This window comes from Dromiciops gliroides, chromosome 2, assembly GCF_019393635.1.
Source record: "Dromiciops gliroides isolate mDroGli1 chromosome 2, mDroGli1.pri, whole genome shotgun sequence".
NCBI lineage: Eukaryota > Metazoa > Chordata > Mammalia > Microbiotheria > Microbiotheriidae > Dromiciops > Dromiciops gliroides.
Window position 1 is genome coordinate 112,904,329 of NC_057862.1, and position 22,386 is coordinate 112,926,714.

General features: G+C 40.2%; 1 protein-coding gene across 5 annotated transcripts in view; it reads left to right on the top strand.

Annotated features, from left to right (window-relative positions):
* ZNF592 (zinc finger protein 592) overlaps nt 1-22,386 on the top strand; it is a 67,451-nt gene that overhangs the window by 25,815 nt on the left and 19,250 nt on the right. For 4 of the 5 annotated variants that reach the window (XM_043986894.1, XM_043986899.1, XM_043986897.1 and 1 more), the window contains 2 exons: nt 10,468-12,770; nt 17,847-18,025. In XM_043986894.1, coding sequence (XP_043842829.1) covers nt 10,488-12,770; nt 17,847-18,025 — 2,462 coding nt within the window. In that variant the 5' untranslated portion in view covers nt 10,468-10,487. Of the gene's footprint in view, nt 1-7,870; nt 7,968-10,467; nt 12,771-17,846; nt 18,026-22,386 lie in introns of all 5 variants that reach the window. The other variant, XM_043986898.1, reaches the window with a different exon arrangement.

The window sequence follows — 22,386 nt, forward strand, 5'->3', positions numbered from 1 at the left end:
TCACTCTGAAAATCTGTTAATATCTCCAAATGTTCCTAGATTCTGAAACAAATATTTTGTTAATCATTTTGACTTTCCAATGGAAATTTGACCTTCAGGATTAACTAAGAAAGTGATAACATATCCTCGCTCTCCTAACCTTAACTTGGGATAGGTAGGTGTTGCAAATAAATTAAAGTGGTAATGGCCAGGCCTTGCCACCGTTTTCTTGTTACTCTAGAGCCCCAGGGAGGATAGAGTGTTGTTTCTAGCTAGGGTCAGTTGAATTCTTCTCTTGTTATGCCTGCATTCAGCCTCTGCACTAGTATTTCTTAACTCTTCATTCTGTAACATTTCTAGATGTCTAAAATTTCCATGATGTTTTATGGCCTGTGGTTGGTGGTAGTCACCTGAAAAGAGGTGTTTTGTCTGCTAGCTGGTACAGAGAATAGCAAATTGTGAGACTTGTGCCTTGAATAAAGTATTGGAGAGAAAGGGAAGTATACTGGGATGGGGAAAATAAGACCAATGAAGAACTTATAGACAGAGTATTATAGTACCAAATTCTGTTAAATCAATGAGTCGTTCAGACTAGTATTCTTTCTCTTGATTCCACTAGCAGGGAAGGTATTATGGCAGGATTGTTTGGTCGAATGTCAGTATAGGCATAGGACTATGTGATGGGTAGATTCCCTTTGCTGTAATTACTAGAGCGCTTGTGACTCTGGCCTTAGAAATGTGGCCCTTTTGCTCATCTTCTTCACCTCCTCAGTAGTAATTTGTCCACAACAGCATCTTTTCAGGCTACATAGGATCATATGAAAGGATTAAAAACTCCAGTCATACTCCTTAGTTAAATGGGTGGGGAGGAGATACTATTGCAGAAAAATGTGATGCCACTTGAAAAGTTGTAACTGAAGGCATTGGTCTATGTATGCACTTGATTAGTTCTGTCTCTTCTCCGGTAGTCGCTTATGGGTGTCTCTCTGCTGGGTTGCAGGAGAAAGGATGAAGATGGGGTAAAGGGTCTCAAAATAGGGAGGATGCCTTGGGTAGTCTCTGTATCATTTCCCTACTCTAATAAAACAGACAAGGATTGTGGTCATAGAATGTTTAAGCTGGAAGAGTCAAAGGCCCTAATATGTAGAGCACTGAGGGATCTCATAAAGCATCTAGTCCAGATCCTTTATTTGTCATAGAGAATAGAAACCCAAAGAGGAGAATCCACATGTTCAGAGCTCCACAACTAGTTAGTGGTAGAACTGGGATGAGACTCTGTCCCACAGATCCCCTCAGTTACTATAATAATGCAATGTTCAGGTTATTTAAACAAAAACCAACTTTTGCTTTGTTTTGGTTAATTATAAAGGATGTTCCTTTGAAATGATTCTTCAAGCCCAAGAGGGAGGGGAACCCTATGACCCCCAAAGAATTTTAGTCCTCACATGGAATGTCAGGGCAGTCGTTTTCAAAGATTCAGATTGTCAGAGGTAGGCCCCTTGTTAAAAAAAAAAATGTCCGGGGGCAACTAGGTGGCGCAGTGGATAAAGCACCAGCCCTGGATTCAGGAGTACCTGAGTTCAAATCCGGCCTCAGACACTTACTAGCTGTGTGACCCTGGGCAAGTCACTTAACCCTCATTGCCCTGCTAAAATTAAAAAAAAAAATGTCCTATACATACTCTACCAATTGGATACATGTTGGGCTAACAAACTTCATTTAAAATGCATGTTACAGAAGGAATAGGAAGAGGACATATATTTGGAAATCAATGTGATAAAATAAAAGGTATCAATAACAACCAGAAAACATTTTAAAAATATATCTATTTCTATTGGGGGGGGTGGTTAAGTCCAATATTTGGTTTTGGTAAGTAATATTTGGAAGGGAGGGAAAAGGTGGGGAGAAGTAATTTTGGACTGTGAAGCACTTAAGAGGCATTTGCTGGCTTTTGTGTAGTAAAAGGTTTGAGATCAGAAGACAGTAGAAGAGTGTTGGGTGTCTAAGGACTAGAGAAAAGTCACCAGGAGAGGAGAGTTCATAAAGCTCAATGGGAAAGAACCAAACGTTTTGGACTTAAAATTTGGCCTACAGCCTGTTGTGTCACCACTTGACTGTATACCATGGAAAATGGCATCTTGATATAGGTTTCAGATGCTTAGAATACAATAGAAATATGAAACTGTCTTGTGAGTTGAGTCACGAAACACACCCCACTACAAAGTATCTTTAATTAGAGATATGATCTTATAGGGAGGGAATTAACTTGTACTTCATTATCAGAGAGGACCATGATAGACATCGTGACTCATCGTGACTGAATGGGATTTAAGTGAGGGAGGGCTGTACAAGGTCACCAACCTCACTCTCTCCTCCAAAGCCATCTGGGTCCAATGGTAAGAAATACATCAGGATGATGGAGATAGCACTGGATGCTTAAGGCAGTTGGGGTTAAGTGACTTGCCCAGGGTCACATAGCTAGTGAGTGTCTGAGGTGAGATTTGAGCTCAGAGCCTTAGCTTGGGAAATAAACCTTATATCTTCATCTGGATATATTTCCATCCACCTATCCTATCTAGTCAGTTCCCAGACTTTGTCTTGGTGTTCCCAACCAACCTTTGTCCTTCTGTCTCTTGATACAGCTAGGATATAAGAAGGGGAACATTCATCTGGGAAACATCTTTGGATCTTATATCTCTTTTAACAAACAGTTCTTCTTTTTAATTGTCTTTTAAATTTTATATTTAGAATTTTATTTTCCCAAATTACATGTAAAATTCAAATTTTGACATCAGTTTTTTAAAAACTTTGTGTTCCAAATTCTCTTCCTCCCTCCCCCCCAAGTACTCAAGCATTTCAGTATAAGCTATAAATGAGCAGTCACATAAAACATTTCCACGTTAGCCAGGTTGTGAAAGAAAACAGACAAAAACAAAACTTCAGATAAAAGAACTAACAAAAAATATACTTCAATCAGTTCTCTCTCTGTTAGATGAATTACATTTTTCATCAGACCTTCAGAGTTGTCTTGGAACATTGCATTGCTGAAAATAACCAAGTCATTCACAGCAGATCATCTCACTATATTGTTGTTATTTTGTATACAGTGCATTTCACTTTGCCTCAGCTCATGCAGGTTCTTCCAGGTCTTTCTGATAGCATCCTGCTCATCATTTTTTAAATAGTAAACTACATTTATATAGTACTTTAAAGAGAGATTTCCTTACAATAAACCCATGAGGTTGATTATTGCAACAGTAAGAGATAGCATTTATATATATATACACACATACATACCTGACAAAGAATTTTCTTCACAATAGCCCAGCAAAGTGCCACCACCACCACCACCATCATCATCCATCAATCATCATCCATTAATCCTCATTTTCATCATTCTTTGGATCATATGTTTCTTTTAACAAACAGTTCTTTTTTTTGTTTTGTTTTGTTTTTGTGGGGAAGTGAGGGTTAAGTGACTTGCCCAGGGTCACACAGCTAGTAAGTGTGTCAAATGTCTGAGTCCTGATTTGAACTCAGGTCCTCCTGAATCCAGGGCCAGTGCTTTATCCACTGTGCCACCTAGCTGCCCCTAACAAACAGTTCTTTAAAAAAAAAGAAAATGTATTAACAATATATGAAGGAATGCTAGTAGTTATCAATAAGGAGAACACAAAAACAACTCTGAGGTTTTACCTCACACCCAGCAAATTAGCAAATGTGATAAAAGTTGGCAATCATTAATGCAGGAAGGGTTATGGGAAAATCATCACACATGCAATGTTGATGGAGCTGTGCATTGGTCCATCTCTTCTAGAAAGCAATTTGGAATTATTTATTTTCCCTTTAGAATAATTTAGAATCTTAGAATTTTAGAGCTGGAAAAAACCTTGAAGGCATATGACATTAGAACTGTATGGGGCTTTAACCAAAATCTAAATAACCTTCTGATTTTACAGATGAAGAAACTTGGCTGCAGTGGTTAAGTAATGTGCCCAAGGTCACATAGTTGGTGTTGGCCAAGACAAGAGCCCAGATCTTCCAACTGCCAGTCCAGTGTTCTTTTCTTGGATTTTAAAATTAATTACTTATTGGCCTGCCTTAATAAATATAAAATATTGATGTAGGCTCATTTAATGAACACAAATTATTGTGCTGGGAGTTTGTGACTTTTAAGATCCCAGACTATAGCAGTATTGAAGGACTTAACTAGTGCTCTTTGAATGCAGATTCTTTCCTTCACTCTTATTGTCATTTGTCACTAATGTGTCGGCCTCTCAGATTCACTCTTATAATAATTAGGGACAGCTAAATGTTGTCAGACAAACTTGAAAATCATCCAAGCTTATTAAATCAGTAAGTTAAGATTTATATGAAATTCAGAATCAGTAGACTTTGGCTTGAGTTTAAAAAAAAGTATAGGTTTTGTGATTCTCTTCTCTCTCCCCCCATCTTTAGTTAAAGCCCTTTTTTATTTACTTCTAAATTCAAATTAGTGGATCATTAGTACATTTATATTTTTTAGCCTTTACCAGTTCCTGGGGCAGCAAATTACATAAACTTGCTGCCAGGATTGCAAAATTGTATTTTTATTTGTTAAAAAATAACTTATTTTCATCTTCTAAGGATGTCCTTTTCTAATATTTTGGGATTTGTTGAACAAGTTTATGTTTACCATATTCATGTATTTTATGATTTTTCCATGTAAATATTTTATTATTTTCCAGTTACATGTAGAGATAGTTTTCAATATTTGTTTTTATAAGATTTCTTGTTTCAAATTTTTCTCCTTTCCCCCCTCCCCAAGACAGCAAGTAATCTGATATAGGTTATATATGTATAATCACATTAAACATATTTCTTCATTAGTCATGTAATGAGAGAAGAATCAGAGCAAAAAGTAAAAACCTCAAAAAAGAAAAACAACAACAACAAAACAATAGAAATAGTATGGTTCGATCTACATCCAGATTCAACAGTTCTTTTTTTTTTTTCTTTCTGGATTTGGAGAGCATTGTCCATCATGAGTCCTTTGGAACTATTTTGGACCATTTTATTGATTGATCGATTGTCAGTTGGGGTTAAATGACTTGCCCAGGGTCACACAGCTAGTAAGTGTTAAGTGTCTGAGGTCGGATTTGAACTCAGGTCCCCCTGAATCCAGGGCTGGTGCTCTATCCACTGTACCACCTAGCTGCTCCCATTGTATTATTTTATGATTTTTAAATATCTCCCTCTCCTTTTTGGCACTTATAGAATAGAGAGGTGGGTGTTTGGGGGGTTTTGTTTATTTGTTTGTTTGAAGTTTTTCTTAAGTCTCCATCTCCTTGATCATTTTAGTTCCCTCTCTTTGGACTTCTTCCAAATGTGGTTTATCTAAAGGTTGTAGAATTACAGAAATTTAAAGCTGAAGGGAGATTTAGAGGCCATCTAGTCCAACTTTCTTTATCGTAAAGGTGATTAATCTGAGACCCAGAGAAGATGTAATTTTTCAGAGATCTCATAGTTAAAGTGGTAAAGCTGGGCATTAAAATCCCAGGTTTAATTTTCTTTAGCTAAGGGTATCTGTAATATAACGAAAAGACCTGGGATCAAATGAAGACTTGCCGTTTTCCAGCTTTATGGTCTTAGGCAAGTAACAGAAGATTTCTGATCATCTCTTTCTACATCTGTAAGGGAGAATAATGATACATAAGACACTAGAGCTGATTGTGGACCACTCATACTGGTTTATTCAATCCACAGAGTCAGAAGTCGTTCTGTGATCAACATTGATTGTTTACAAATACACCAGAAAAACAAAGGACTCCCATCTGTTTACACCACTTTTAAAATATAAATTGAATAGCTCCTGAACAAGAATTTGTTGTGTCCTGGTATCTCCTATTCATTTCTGATTGTAACTTTTGGGTAACTAAGTGGTTCCACTGATTTTCATGATTTGTTACTTCCCTTTGTGTGAAATGTATTTAAAAATATATTTGCTAGTTTCCTGTGGGTTATTTACTTTCTTTGTTGTGATTTGTATTTCCCTTCAAGTTTGCTTCCTTTCTTCAGTAACTTATATGATGGATTTCTTTTGTTTCTAGGATATAGAATTTAATTATGTTCTTCCACTGTTTTCCTGCAAAGTTTAGATTTACAAATTTGATCTTATAAAGGTTGAATATTTGTTACTAGTTTGGGTGACTTGATTTATACTTGCATAGCTAGATAGGCAGTTTAAACCCTAGGTAGACATGCATAACTGGAAGAGAAAAGTATGTAAAAGAAAAAAAAAGTATGTAGCCTAGATCTAGTTAATTGCACTTTTTAAATTTTATCTTTATGTTTTTTGGTGGGGCAATGAGGGTTAAGTGACTTGCCCAGGGTCACACAGCTAATAAATGTCAAGTGTCTGAGGCTGGATTTGAACTCAGGTCCTCTTCTGAATCCATGGTCGGTGCTTTATCTGCGGCTGCACCACCTAGCTGCCCCTAATTGAACTTTTAAAAATAAAAATACGTGTATTTAAAATAGCACAGATACTGATTTTTAGTTTCTACTTTTAAACAACATGATACACAATTTGGAGAAAGTTAAAACTTGTAGTAACTTGATATCTTACTTGCTTAAATCCAGCTGTTTTTAATCACTGCTTGATTTAACTCTGGTTTTTCTTACTAAATCTAAGTAGAAAATTTTCACTCACTCTGACCCATTTCTTAGAATTTGAAGTTACCTAGGGTTTATGTCTAGCTTAAGCTCATGCCCTGGATATTAGATATCAGCTCTGCAATTAAAAATCCTTACGGTGTTTTCTAGTGTTAATGGTCAAGATTGTCCTGCTCTTCCCTTTAATTTCCTTAGCAACAGATCATCATCTCTAATTACTCTCTGCTTATCCTAAGAACCTCAACTCTCTCTATCATCTTTACTGCAAGAAAGCTGCCTTTCTCTGTATAGCTTTGCTCTTCTCTCTACCCCTCCATTTTCTTGTGTCTTAGAGAAAATTGGGGGGAAAAATAGGAGGCAAATTCCTCATCTGCACATGGGCCCCTAAGATGTCTTTTCCCAGCATTAGTATATGTTGTACTTCTGGAGCTACTGAGCAAGCAATTAATGTGCTTTTTAAAACCCATAAGATTGGTGTCACATAAATCTTCCCTTGGCCTTACTCTCTTCATAACACCTACCCCACTTCATTCTCCCTAATTCAAGTAGATTTTTCATCTTACATTTGGTCCTAAAATATATAAACTCATAAGTTACTTATGATGCTGAAATGAATGCAGAATAAAATGGTAGAGCAGGTGATGAGGTGGCTTTTTTTTTCTTTTTAAACCATCACAGATTTGAGCCAGCTGGCCTTGTGGTTGATATAAATTTGGATCATAGTCATTTGTCCCCTTGGGACAAAGGTTCCTTCCATGTGAAAACCCCATAGCTTTTCTTTTCATTTTTAATGTTATTAATGCTTTCTTTTAAAAAAAAATCATGTCACTTCCTACTAATTCCTTCTCCTTTACCCAGTAGAACATTCCCCTGCAGGAAATATAATGAAGCAAAGCAAATAAACAAATGGGTCACATCTGAAAAATCTTTCTGTTAATTCACCACTTTACTGTCAAGAGTCAGGACCTGCACTAAAATACTCATTGCTTACTGTGTTGATCTGTTCTGAAGTCTAGCAGTGTTTTGTCTTATTTTTGTTGGGGTCATTGTATGCATTTTTCTCTTTGCTCTATATCAGTTCATACAGGTCTTGTCAAGTTTCGTCCTTATAGTGCAAAAATATTCTATTCCATTCCAATAACCTAATTCATTCAGACATTCACTTTGCTTTCAGTTCTTTTATAGCTTTTCTTCTCAAATCATTATCTCTAATTTTTCCTCCCTCTTTGTCCAATAGAACAAATATGCAGAGCCAAGCAAAATAAATTCCTTCATTGGTTACGTCCAGAGATTTGTCATTCTTTACTTTGAGTCCATTATCTCTGTATCAGGAGGTAGGTAGCAGTTTCATCTTCTGTCCTCAGGAATCATGATTGGTCATTGCTTTGATGAGAGTTCTTAAGGGTTTCAAAATTATTTGTTTTTACAATGTTGTCATTGTACAAATTATTTCATCCCCTTATGTGATGTGGTAGCCTGGGTTCAAGAAGTCTTGAATTCACATTCAGCTTTAGATACTAGCTAAGCTGTATGACCTTGAGCAAGTCATTTAACTTCAGTTTCTTCATCTATAAAGTGGGGATAATAACAGTACCTACCTCTCAGGACTGTTGTGAAGATCAAATGAGATAATATTGGGGCAGCTAAATGGCGCAGTGGATAAAGCGCTGACCCAGGATGCAGGAAACCTGAGTTCAAATCTGGCCTCAGACACTTGACACTAGCTGTGTGACCCTGGGCAAGTCACTTAACCCTCATTACCCCACCAAAAAAAAAAAAAGAGAGAAAATATTCGTAATATGCTTTTAGCACAGTACTAGCCACACAGTAGATGTTATTGTTATTAGAAAGTAGGTGCTTGATGTTTAATGACTGATACACAAATTTTCCCAGGTTTCTCTGAAACACTGCCATTTTTTCAAGTGCAGTGGTATTCTGTTTCATTCATATATTCTATTACATTCATATACCATAATTTGTTCAGCCTTTTCTTAGTTTTCAGTTCTTGGTCACCACAGAAAGAGGTGCTGGAAATGTTTTTGTCCATGTGTGTCCAGAGATTTGAAGCCAGCACTTCTAACTTTCTAACTACAAATATAGTATTCTTCTATACTATAATGCTTCCCAAGTCTTTTCCCATACATACTCTGATTAGTCCTGAAAACTAGAGACTCTCCCCCCACCCCCCTCTGACACACACACATACGCACGGCCATTTTACTACTTATTTCTATAACCTTTTACCTACAAAACATTTTGAGTGAAACCAGAGGAATTGAGAATTTATACTTAGTGGAAAAAGGTACCCAAAATGTGCTACTATGAAGGTAATTTGTTGAACAAGAATAGCAAGTTTCATTAAACAGATTCTTTTAGTATTAAACTTGTAATTAGCCATATAATTTTTTTTGGTTGGGTCTTCAGATTTCATTGGTGTTTGGAGCTCTGTCAATTAAGCATGCTCTCCCAATGCAGATCTGCAACTCCAGTTGCAGAGTCTTGGTGGTTTTATAAAGTAAAACACTTTGCCTGGGTCTTACAGCCAATATGCATCCAAGGCAGGACTTGAACCTAGAACATTCTGACAGGAAGCCAAGTTCTTAGCTGCTATGCCACACGGGCCTTCTGCTGATGTAATTGATAAGAATTAAGTTAGTACATGATAACAATAGCCAGTTTTTAAATAGGCATTAGACTTTTTCCTCAGAAAAGAAACTGCTCGATCATAGATTTTCTTAAGGGTGGAGTCGTGTACCTATTTGGAGTGAATGATTTATTTCATATTGGAATTTTAGTCTACTTGATAGAACAGGAAAATAGTGTGAGAAAATAATGGGTTTGGGGACTCCAGAGTGGGGGCCCAGGGGATTATATTAAGATTGATTGTGTTGACTTTGCTGATTGACTCACTTGGGGTTAACTTGATTGGAACCACACCTGCCTCAAGGCCTGGCCTTCAGTGGGGGTGTTCTCTGAACTCTGACCTCGGCACATTCTGCTCATGGACCACCTTCAAATCCAGTAAACCAATAGACTTGAATGATGCTAGCCAGTTAGCTTTGAGCAATATGGAAGGGTCGCCTCTCCTCTGGACCCAGGGGAAGCTTCAACTTTCAGTTAGGTTCTGGACTTGCTTGTGGAGGAGGACTTAGAGGAAGAAGCAGACCAGGCTGAGCTCTAGGCTAGATAGGCCTTTTCTTTTGTTTTTGTTTTTGTTTTTGTTTTTGTTTTTGTTTTTTTTTTTTGCAGGGCAATGGGGGTTAAGTGACTTGCCCAGGGTCACACAGCTAGTAAGTGTCAAGTGTCTGAGGCCGGATTTGAACTCAGGTACTCCTTAATCCAGGGCCGGTGCTTTATCCACTGCGTCACCTAGCCGCCCCTAGATAGGCCTTTTCTTAACTTTCAGAACCAAGTGTTCTCTCTTTACTAATATTTGGTATGCTTTAATACATGCTTAATGCCCAAAATTGGTGCTAAAGCTTCTAATTTATAAGTAACAAATATATTAGAAACCCCAGCTAATTTTCCCTAAACTTGGGACAGAAATAAGGTGACCGCATTTAATTTTACTCGCCACAATGGAGTATGAGTGCCCTTCAGTCCAGGTGCAGGCTTAACAATCTCCCTTGTGGATTTAGGATCCATTAAAAAATAAATGTATTTTCCCCCAGCTACTCTTTCCCTAGGAAGCTCATACAAATGGAATTGTTGTCTTTTATTACTCAACCTTGATGAGTGGTGGTTTGCTAGTTTGTTCTAGATAGATGTTCTAGTGTCTAGAGTGATCCTGACTGCTGAAGCAAACACTAACTCCATTCTTTGTTTGTGTTATAGCTGGCATCCAGCATCCAATCATGGGGGACATGAAAACCCCAGATTTTGATGACCTTTTGGCCGCCTTTGACATCCCAGACCCAACCAGCCTTGATGCCAAGGAGGCAATCCAGGCTAGCAGTGAGGAGAATGAGAGTCCTCTCAAACCAGCAGGAATGTGTATGGATGAAGGTGTGTCCTTGACCCATTCTGGGTCAGCTCCCGATGCCCCAGCTGTGAGCGTCATCGTTAAGAACACCAGTCGTCAAGAATCATTTGAAACAGAGAAGGGCCATGTTAGCCCCAGCCTTTTACATAATGGATTCCGGGGCTCTGAACTTCCCTCCGATCCCCATGGCCTGGGACACAACTATGGGAAATTTGATTCTAGTTTTATGAATGGAGATAATGGTAGGAGTTACTCTGACAAGTTGGACCCACCCAAGCCTTTACCAACATTTAGTCAGTTCAGCCCAATCTCCAGTCCAGAGCCGGATGATACTCTCAAAGACAATGGGTTTGGAGAGAAACAGAAGCATTCTGAAAGCCCGTACTTCCCCCCACCATCTGCATACATCTCTGCAGGGGCTTCAGCCCTGGAGGTGCTTGGGAAGTTTCCTGTTCCAGAACTGAGTATGTTTGATCACTATTGCAAGAAAGAAGAAAAGATGGAACTCCAGGACCACCAGGAACACGATCTGGTTGTTAGTGAAAAGGAACATGATCAAACCACTGAGAAAGTGGTTGAATGTAAGAAGGAATTGGTAGATGAAGATGAATTCTTTGGAGAAGCTCTGGCATTCAATAATGTCCCCGGCAGTAAGACTGGGGACTCCAAAGGTCTTGTCCCTGAGCTGAGTATTTGCTCATCAGTTCCTCCACGACAGCGCCTTAAACCAGCTCATTCTAAGTTGTCCTCTTGTGTTGCAGCTTTGGTGGCCCTTCAGGCCAAAAAAGTGGCTGGTATTTCAAAGGACGATAAGGCTAGTATTACAAAAGAGCATTTCGGGCCTATTAGAGAAGGCTCTAAGGGTAGCCCCAAAATGCCCAAATCACCAAAGAGTCCCAAAAGCCCAACAGAGACCACAAAAAAGAGCATCAAACCTCCAGACAGCCCTCGGAGTATCTGCAGTGACAGCAGTAGCAAAGGATCCCCATCTGTGGCAGCCAGTTCCCCACCAGCAATTCCCAAAGTGAGAATCAAAACCATTAAGACATCATCAGGGGAAATCAAGAGAACTGTCACAAGCATCTTGCCAGACCCAGATGATCTTAGTAAGTCTCCGGTTGGGTCCCCTGTGGGCAGTGCCACTGCAGAGGAGACCAGTATTAGATTCTCTCCATTGGTGGCACCGAGGGACTTGCCAGAGTGTGAGACCTGTAGTATCTCTACCCAGACTGCAGATGACCTTTTTTCAGGGTCTGTTGTGGATGAAAAGAGCCCCCGGGATGATGGAAAAGGAGATGGAAACATGAGCAAGCCCAGCGAAACTTCATCACCTTGCCTCAACTCTAGTAACAGAGTTACAAAGGTGACACCTGTGGTCCCTCAGCAGAGCAAGAAGCAGCAACAGCAAAACCTGACAGCTCAGGCATCTCCTGTGGCCCCTGCCAACCTCCTCCCCAAAGCTGTGCATCTGGCAAACCTCAACTTGGTTCCCCATAGTGTTGCTGCATCTGTCACCGCCAAGTCCTCTGTACAGAGACGGAGCCAATCCCAGCTAACGCAGATGTCAGTGTCTCTTGTCCACCAGGTGAAAAAAACTGCTCCAGTGGTTGTGGAGGTCTTTAATAAAGTCCTTCATGGTGCCAATCCTGTGCCCATCTATGCCCCAAACCTCAGCCCCCCTGCTGACAGCAAGATTCGATTGCCATCCAGTGGTTATTCCTGCCTGGAGTGTGGGGATGCATTTGCCTTAGAGAAGAGCCTGAACCAGCACTATGGCCGGCGGAGTGTCCACATTGAGGTTCTGTGTACCCAGTGCTCTAAGACCCTGCTCTTCTACAACAGGTGCAGCCTGTTAAAACATGCTCGTGACCATAAGAGCAAGGGTCTTGTCATGCAGTGCTCCCAGCTGTTTATGAAACCCATCTCTGCAGACCAAATGTTTTCACAGCCCCCTGCAAACTCCCCAGCACCAGCACCCCAGCCTCCCCCTGCCTCTCCTAAAGCCAGCCCTGCTGCCCCTGCGATGCCGCTCTACCCAGACCCGCTGAGACTTGTCCGCTATGGGGTCAAGTGTCTTGAATGTAACAAGCAAGTACAGGATTATATAGCCCTGGCTTCTCATTACCAGAGGACAGCCGAAGAGACTGAAGGGCTGGTAAGTGAGCTCTGCAAATTAGACTTCCTGGCTTATCTGCAGTGACAAACAGATGGGCATCTGACCTTGGTTTATGAACCCCTGGGGAGAAAACCCCAGCAAGGTTTTAGAATGATGGGTCCTAATGTGGTTGTCTTTTATTGGGAAAAGTAACTTTTCTGTGATTGAGGAACATCCCTGGAGTAAATTACACGTACAGGTTGGTTGACTGTTTCTCTCTGCTTAATTAAGATCAGTAGTTCTGCTCTACTCCAGGACAGTTTTTGATGTGACAGGGACGGTATCTTAGGCACTGCCTCACTTGCCAAGAACCAGCATGGAGCCCTTTCACCTCAGCTGCATTCACTGCGTTTTCCCCCCTCAGCCCATAATCACAATAACCTTTCAACATAATAGTGAAAATCTCATTCTTTTGTCTTCCAGCTTTGTAGTGGACATGCCTATTTTCCAGAGAAGGGAGCACTTGTCTGATATGGATACTGATAGAATTTGTTTTTGTTTTTGTTTTTAGTGAGGCAATTGGGGTTAAGTGACTTGCCCAGGGTCATACAGCCAGTAAGTGTTAAGTGTCTGAGGCCAGATTTGAACTCAGGTACTCCTGACTCCAGGGCCAGTGCTCTATCCACTGTGCCCCTTACTGATAGAATTTTTGTAAATAAATCATTGCCTTCTGAGCTCTGAGACAAAGGCTTTTTCAGGCTACTGTTCTTTACAGTGGTCTGAGCAAATTATCTTCCTTTTTCACCCATGGAAGCAAAGCCTTCTCACCCTTTTCACATTATTGGTTATCCTTGATTTGATCTGGGGAAGAAGCTCTTTGGGTGACAATGGGTTCATTACTGTGATATTATATCACAGGCATCTCTGTGAAGCAGGGTTCTAGATTGACTATCTGAGGGCACTTGATGAATGGGTATCATTGTGTATGCATCCATCTGCGTTTTTTTCCTTTATTCCTTCTCATTAGGGCCTGGTTCCCCTCCATTCCTTAGGCAGGATTTACCCTACACTCTGAGCTGAGGTTAGTGTATTCTAGGAAGATAAAGCTATTTCTTCACTCCATAGCAATCTTCCAAAATACTTACTAAACTTCCCTGGTTTTCCTAGTGGAACCAGAGGTTCCACTTTGTACTGGGACAGTCAGTACAAAGTGTGTAATTGGGGGGGGGGAGGGGTGGGGGCATGAAACAAGTAATTGTAGTAAAGCCATATTGATCTGACACCTAGATCTTTCATTTTTACTTTTTTCCTCTCCCAGCTATTTAGACAGGCATATTTCTGGTCTTTATTGTCTGAACTCACACCCCACTATAACAACAGATATACATAGACAAAAATGAAACAGTTCCTGCACTCAAGGAGTTTGCACTGTGCAGGAGAGTTATAGCCTATGTATGATAAGCATAGTATAAAGAAATGGGATTGAGAGTGGGAATAAGGTGAGAGTGGGAATAGTACCTAGGGAGATCTGGGAAGGCCCTATCGAAGGGACACAAGTTGAACCTTGATGGGAGAGGTAGACATTCAGGAATTCATCCCAGCTATGGGGAATAGTTTGTGTGAGTGTCCCCAGGAAATCCCTGCTAGAGGCTTTTTCCAGCCTGCTACTTACTGTACACAATCTCCTTTCTCTGTTCATCATTGATCTTTCTGTGTTCAAAGGAAGGGAAGATTCCATGTCAGGAACTAAAGGCTAAAGCTGATAAGTATTAGCCTTGGATTTTACGATCAGGTGGTTAGCTCAGAATACTTAGGTAGGGATTCAGGCCCAACATTAGAGGCAAGAATAGGTTAGTACCTCTTTATTCCATTTTGGGGGGCTTAGAAATGATGAGAATGTAACTCCCCCTAGGATGAATTTACAAATGATCTCTGCTGTTTTTTATGGTTTCCCTAAAACCAAAGTTACCTGGGTTGGACAAGGATATTAAATTAGTTTCCGTAATCGCTTTGTTGTATGCTAGGAATAGTTGATCCTTTGCTGGTTCAACTACTGTTTCTCTTTAGTGGCTCTTTGGCTAGGCCATACCTATGACAGTTCTTCTACCCAGAAGGATGATCACACTGGCCCCAATACAACTTCAGTCTTTGTGATTGATTAGGTTAGACAGTAAGTATCTTCTAGATGTTCTATTTCTTCAGGCTTGTGGGAGGAAATCAGATTCAGGGAACCTTCGAGGTTGGGAGAGAAAACTAGAAAGGCCCTTGGATTTAGAAGAAGCTAACAGATAAGTCTGAAGAGGGAGAATAAGTCAAGCTATAAATATCGTTTTTATCTACTCTGTTGTAAGGTATTGTGAACCAGAATCTGTCCTTAAGATGAGGCCAGACCAGGAGCTTGGGGGATGGAACATGAGGGCACTAAGGTCTAAGGAACTATTTTCCCTTTAAGTGGGGAGATCCCAGAATTTCATAGTTGGAAGGGATTTCAGTAGCTATCTCATCCAACCCATATTTTGGGGAAAAAATGCCCAATACAACATACTGAACAAATTGTCCTCCAGTCTTTTTAGAAAGCTTCCAAACCAGGCTATTCGACTTTGAGGTAATTATCGTTAGAAAACTTTTTCCTGACATCAGACCTAAATTTGCATCTTTGCTCCTGATTCTGGGGAATTCTGAGGCCAAGTAGAAGCTGCATTCCTCTTACACATGAGTCATTGCAGACCTTGAAGCCAGCTAGCATGTCCTTCCTGAGTCTTTTCTCTAGGCAAAATATCCCCTTTTCCCCTCAGCTATTCTTCATGTGACATGGACTTGAGTTTCTTCAGTATTCCACTTGCCATCCTCCATATATATTTTAGCTTATCAGGGTAGTATCCAGAGCTGAACACAGTGCTCAATATACCTTCTTAAATTTTTTCTACTTGCATCTCTTTTTTGCCCAAGAAATTACACAACCTCAGATATATACGTATATAAGATAGATATAGGGGCAGCTAGGTGGTGTGGTGGATAAAGCACCAGTATTGGATTCAGGAGGCTCTGAGTTCAAATCTGATCTCAGACACTTACTAGCTGTGTGACCCTGGGCAAGTCACTTAACCCTCATTGCCCTGCAAAAAACCCCAAAAGACAAAACAAAAACATTCAACAAGATAGATAAACAGATCAAACATTTACTGGCAACAGTAAAAGGTTATATATGCCTATATGCCCAAGGTCCCATAAAAATTTCTACAGTAAAAAAGGGGCATGAGTGGGAAAAGTTTTAAGAAGCCTTGCTCTACAGATCAGTGGTATCAATCTCAAATAGAAACAAGGGCCACATATTGACTTAGGAAACCACAAATTAACATTATCAATGCCCTATTATATTTTTATTTTGTTAAACATTTTCCAGTTACATTTTAACCTAGTTAGGGCCATTTGGGAGTGTTGTGGGCCTGGTGTCTGACCCCTCTGCTAGATGCTGTCTGATCTGGGCAGTATTCTCTGGGACTTGAACTTTCTTTTTCTTAGATGATATGGCTTTCAATGCAGTCTTAGATTGAAATAGCTTTTTGCTTTGGCACAGAATACTGTTTTTGTTTTGGGGGTTTTTTGTTTTGTTTTGTAGGGCAATGAGGGTTAAGTGACTTGCCCAGGGTCACACAGCTAGTGTCAAGTGTCTGAGGCTGGATTTGAACTCATGTCCTCCTGAATCCAAGGCCAGTGCTTTATCCACTGCACCACCTAGCTGCCCCTAGCACAGAACACTGTTGATTTACTGAATAATAATAATAATGATGATGATGGTGGTAATGCTAGCTAACATTTATGTAGTGCTTACTATGTATCATGCATTGTGCTAAGGGCTTTACAAATCTTTTCTTGTTTGGTCCTTACAATTCTGGGATGTAGGTACCATTATTATCCCTCTTTGACAGATGAGAAAACTAAAGCAGGCAGAGGTTAAGTGACTTGCCCAGGGTCACACAGCTGAGGTTAGATTTGAACTCAGGTCTCCTTGACTCCAGGCCCACTGTTCTTTCCACTGCACCACCTAGCTGCCCAGCTTGCTGTCTGCTAAAACTCCGAACCTTTTTTTTTTTTCCTGACAAATTGTTGTCTAACCATGGCTTCCTCATATTGTGCTTTTGAAATCTATTTGAGACCTTTCATTTGATCCTTTTGAAGCTCTTCTCCTAAATTCAATTCACTCTCCTAGCCTGTCATGGTCTTTTTAGATCGTAGGGATTCAGTGTGTTGGGTATATGGTAAATTTCTTATCTGTGCCTTTATTGAAAACACTGCTTAAAATGCTTTTAAAAAGCATAGGGCCAAGCACAGATATCTGGGATATCTGAGAGCTTACTCCCAACCACTGCTTAAGTCCAGACATTCAACCAGTTCTGAATATGTCTAGTAGTACTATCATTTAACCAACATCTCTTTATCATTCTCACAAGAATAACATGAGATATTTTATCAAATGCTTAGCTAAAATATCCACAGCCTTCTCTTGATCTATCAGTTTAGTATGTGTCTGAGTGGCTAGTTAGGTCTTAAGTTCAACACAGTGCCTCAGATCTTTATGAAATCCAGCAGAAAAGGGAAGGAGAGGTTTGGAAATGGATATTCCCTGTGCTAAGCAGAAAGACAATCTTGTTCTACAGAAGGCCAGAGTACTCTTTAATTTTTTAAAAATTAATTTTACTGGGTTTTTTTGTTTTTACATTATCTTTATTCACATAGTCTTTGTTGGGTTTTTTTTTTGGGGGGGGGTTTGCAGGGCAATGAGGGTTAAGTGACTTGCCCAGGGTCACACAGCTAGTAAGTGTCATGTGTCTGAGGCTGGATTTGAACTCAGGTCCTCCTGAATCCAGGGCCAGTGCTTTATCCACTGCACCATCTAGCTGCCCTATTCACATAGTCTTAAGGAAAGTGCAGTCTAGTTTTATCCCTGATCAATAAGTCAAGGGACACAGTTAAAAGACAAGAGAAGAAATCTTGAGTTTGGCTTAAGAGTGGCAAATCCAGGCAGACCAACTTACTGTTTTGTTATTTTGCCTCAGGTGGCGTCAAAGCCCACTTATTCAAACTGGAACACACAGCTGACTGACTTTTGTGTTCCCCCTTTTTTTTCTATTCCAGACTTGTCAGGTGTGTCAGATGATGCTGCCCAACCAGTGTAGTTTCTGTGCCCACCAGCGCATCCATTCACACAAGTCTCCTTACTGCTGCCCAGAATGTGGAGCACTCTGCCGCTTGGCCTATTTCCAGACCCATGTGAAGGAGAACTGTCTGCACTATGCCCGAAAAGTGGGCTTCCGGTAGGTGTTGCTGGACTTGTCCATCTCCTTCCCTCTAAGCCTGGGCCACCCTTTACTGCTTTCTGGGACCTGAGTTTGAGAGATGCATGGGAGTCTAACTCTAGAAACACTGCATTAGAGGCGCCCTCGAATTTTGGCTTAGGAATGGCGTCTGATGAGAGTGGGAATCTGGAGCTAGGGACAGGTGTATTTCTTGGAAGAAAGGGTGATTGTGAGGGAGCTCTTCTGCCTTATGTAGTGGGGATGTGCAGCCTCTTAACCCTGGAGAACAAGACTGGCTTAGTTACTTAAGGCTCTGCTTTCAAGAATCCCTTGCTGGACTAAGCATACTCACCACGGTAAGACATTTTTGTTTTCTCAAGAGGAAGGAGATAGCTATGTATGGCAATATTTTGGTCTTTAAAGGACATTCACTGGGAATGTTGAAATACATGTAGTACTATAAAAATTGCTCTTATAAATCCAAAGTCACTTTGTTACTTTACATTGATGCATTGTATACAACTTAATTTCCTTATAAAATTATGTTTGATGTGTGGTAGTTTTAAGTAAAGTCCCTCAGAGCTCTGCTAGGTCTTCTGACTCAAAGCCCAGTGCTCCTTCCAATACACTGTGCTGCATTCCTACATAGCCTTTTACAGTAACAATTCAATGTATGGTGATAATGATTCTGACAATAATTACAACTCTATTAATGTAGCCTACTTTTAAATGTTTTGCTTTTGGGGAGGGTTTTTTTGTGGGGCAATGAGGGTTAAGTGACTTGCCCAGGGTCACACAGCTAGTTTCAAGTGTCTGAGGCTGGATTTGAACTCAGGTCCTCCTGAGTCCGAGGCCAGTGCTTTATCCACTGCGCCACCTAGCTGCCCCACTTTTAAATGTTTAAAAGTTTTTTTTCTTAACAAATGGAACTGTATGCTACTGAACTCTAAGTAGCCTGGTATCAATTGTTGCCACCTTATCAGAAGTGAGCAAAATCCTGAATAGAAGAAAATCCACATTCTCTGATAAAGGAAACTATATTGGTTTTCTTTCTTTCTTTCTTTTTTTTGCAGGGCAATGAGGGTTAAGTGACTTGTCCAGGGTCACGCAGCTAGTAAGTGTCAAAAGTGTCTGAGGCTGGATTTGAACTCAGGTCCTCCTGAATCCAGGGCCAGTGCTTTATCCCCTCCACCACCTAGCTGCCCCCAACTATCTTGATTTTAATTCTATTTTCTAATGTGTTGGTACTGATAGTGGTCTTCCATGAAGTAAAGCAGATACAGAACGTTATTTTCAGACAAGCATCTGAGGGCAGGAAACCCCAAAGCTTATTGAATACAGCTTTAACTATATGGAACTTGTCTAATCACTCTCTATCACTATCAACTGTGTTTCTTCTGTTGGGGTATTTTTACAATCTTTATGGATTCCAGCTTTCTGGAATCCATAGGCCACATCTAAGTTAACTCCTTTGCCTTTTCATGTTTATTTCCTTATTGGTCTATTTCCAAATTCCTTTTACTTCTTAGAGAAGATAGAAGGACCTGATATTATTGAAAAGTATTAAGTTTTGTAGACTGTGTCATCCAAAGGCTTTGCTACTTCTCTACTAAGTAGAAGGGATATCCTTTGTAGAATCTCAGACCAAATGCCTGATTTTATAATTTAAAAAGTACTCCTATAAATATTTCTGTTCATATAGGTCTTTTCCTTCTTTAATCTCTTTGGGCTAAATACTGAGTAGTGGTATCAGTAGGTCAAAAGCTACACACATTTTAATGACTTTTTGGATACTGGTTCCAATTGCTTTTCAGAATGGTTAATTCAAAGCTCTACCAATAGTACATTGGTGTGTCTGTTCTTCCAGCTAGGTGGTGCAGTGGATAGAATGCCAGGCCTGGAGTCAGGAAGACTCATCTTTCTGAGTTAAAATCTGGCCTCAGACATTTACTGTGACCCCTTGGGCAAGTCACTTAACTCTGTTGGCCTCAGTTTCTTCATCTGGAAAAATGAACTAGAGAAGGAGATGGCATACAACTCCATTATCTTCCAAGAAAACCCCAAATAGGGTCATGAAGAGTTGGACTCAGCTGAACAGCAATGTTGTCTGTTCTTCCACTGCTCCTACAATAATTTTCATTATCCTTTTTTGGTCATCATCTTTGCTAATCTGATGGGTCTGAGTTGTAGCCTCAAATTTGTTTTAATTTACATTTCTCTTATTAGCATTCTGAAGTATTTTTAATATGGTTCTTAAAAGCTTGCTTTTCAACTTTTGAGAACTGCCTGTTCATACCACTTTTTAAAAAATAAACACTTTTATTTATAGTTTTGAGTTCCAAATTCTGTTTCTCCCTTCCTCCCTCCCCTCCTCCCCCCCCCCCCACAGACTGTAAGCAATCAGATATAGGTTATACACGTGGAGTTATGTAAAACATTTCCATATTAGTCATTTTGTATAAGAAGACTTGAATAAAAGAAAAAAATGAAAGGAAGTGAAAAATAGTATGCTTTAGTCTATGCTTAATCAATATCAGTTCTTTTTCTGGAGGCAGATTGTATGATTTCATCGTTAGTATTTTGGGATTGTCTTGGTTCGTTGTATTGCTGAGAATAGATAAATCATTCACAGTTCTTCATCGAACAATATTGCTGTTACTGTGTATAATATTCTCCTTATTCTGTTCACTTCACTATACATCAGTTCATGTAAGTCTTTCCAGGTTTTTCTGAAGTCATCCTGCTTGTCATTTCTTTTTTTTGTTTGTTTGTTTTTTAGTGAGGCAATTGGGGTTAAGTGACTTGCCCAGGGTCACACAGCTAGTAAGTATTAAGTGTCTGAGGCCGGATTTGAACCCAGGTACTCCTGACTCCAGGGCCGGTGCTCTATCCACTGCGCCACCTAGCTGCCCCCTGCTTGTCATTTCTTATACAGGGTAGGCCAAAAGTCACTCTGTTTCAATAACTTTTTGAAAATTGTTTTTTTCTTCATTTTTCTCCATTTAGGAGATTTTATTTTTTTCATGTAAATTCATTTCCTATATATTGTATATGATGCTATGGTATTGTAAATTAAAAACAAAACATAAAGGAGTTACTAAGTGTTGAAACCCCTTCATGATGTTTGGCCTACCTTGTAGCACAATAATATTCCATTACAATTACATACCATAACTTGTTTAGCCATCCCCCAATTGATAGGCATTTCTATAATTTCCAATTCTTTGCCACCACAAAAAGAACTGCTATACTTTTGTACAAATAGGTTCTTTTCTTTTCTCTCTCTCTCTTTTTTTTTCTTTTGGATGTCTTTGGGATATAAACGTAGCATTGGTGTTGCTAGATCAAAGGATATGCAGTTTTTTACCCCTTTGGACATAGTTCCAAATTGCTCTCCAGAATGGTTGGATCAGTTCACAGTTCCACCAACAATGGATTAGTAGTAGTAGGCCTCCACCAGTCAAGGACAACCATGGATCAGTGCCTCGAAGAGCCACAGGCCACAGTGTGGCTGCACAGTCCGATACGGGAGCCTTGGCTCCTGGGTGAGTTATAACCGGTACCTGCCGCATCCCGTGTTGTATCTATCCCATAAGGAGTAGCTGGAGTGTCCTCTCCAGGGCTCTGGCCTGGGCAGATCAATATGGAGAACAAGCTGTTGCCCATGCAGCAGGTTTTCCCTCTCCTCGACATTGGTGGATCCAAAGGAGAGGCAGAGCCAATACAGTTTGGCACCAGTGCCGCCGCAGGAGTTGCCAGAGGGATGTGATGTCCAACATCCAACTGCCTAAGGGACTCCGACTCCAGATTTTTCCTCGGGGTTAACTCCCGAAGCCTTTCCCATATATGGGTATAGCCGCAAGGCAGCAGAGGTTTAAAATCAGGGTTCCTTCCCTTAGGCAGGTTGCCTGCCAAGGCTAAGGAGCCCCACCTGCCCGAAGCAACTGGTTTTAAGGTGTCAGTGACTCACCTTCACCCCTTCTCCTGTTAGCAGAAACAGTTCCCACACGAGAAGGCCAGGAGTTGGGCTTCAGTTATCAGAGGCTATTGGAGACACACGCTATTGGAGCATTTTATAGAGAGTGGAAGCTTATCCCCACTCCCACCCCGGCATGACAAACAAGTGTCCTAGTTTTCCCACATCCCTATCACCATTCACCATTTTCCATTTTTGTCATATTAGCCATTCTGATAAGTGTGAGATGGTACCTCAGAATTGTTTTAATTTGCATTTATTTGATTAGTAGTGATTTAAATAATTTTTTCATATGACATATGGTTTTGATTTCTTTGTCTGAAAACTGCCTGTTCATAGCCTTTGACCATTTATCAAACGGGAAATTATTTGTATTTTTATAAATTTGGCACCGTTCTTTACA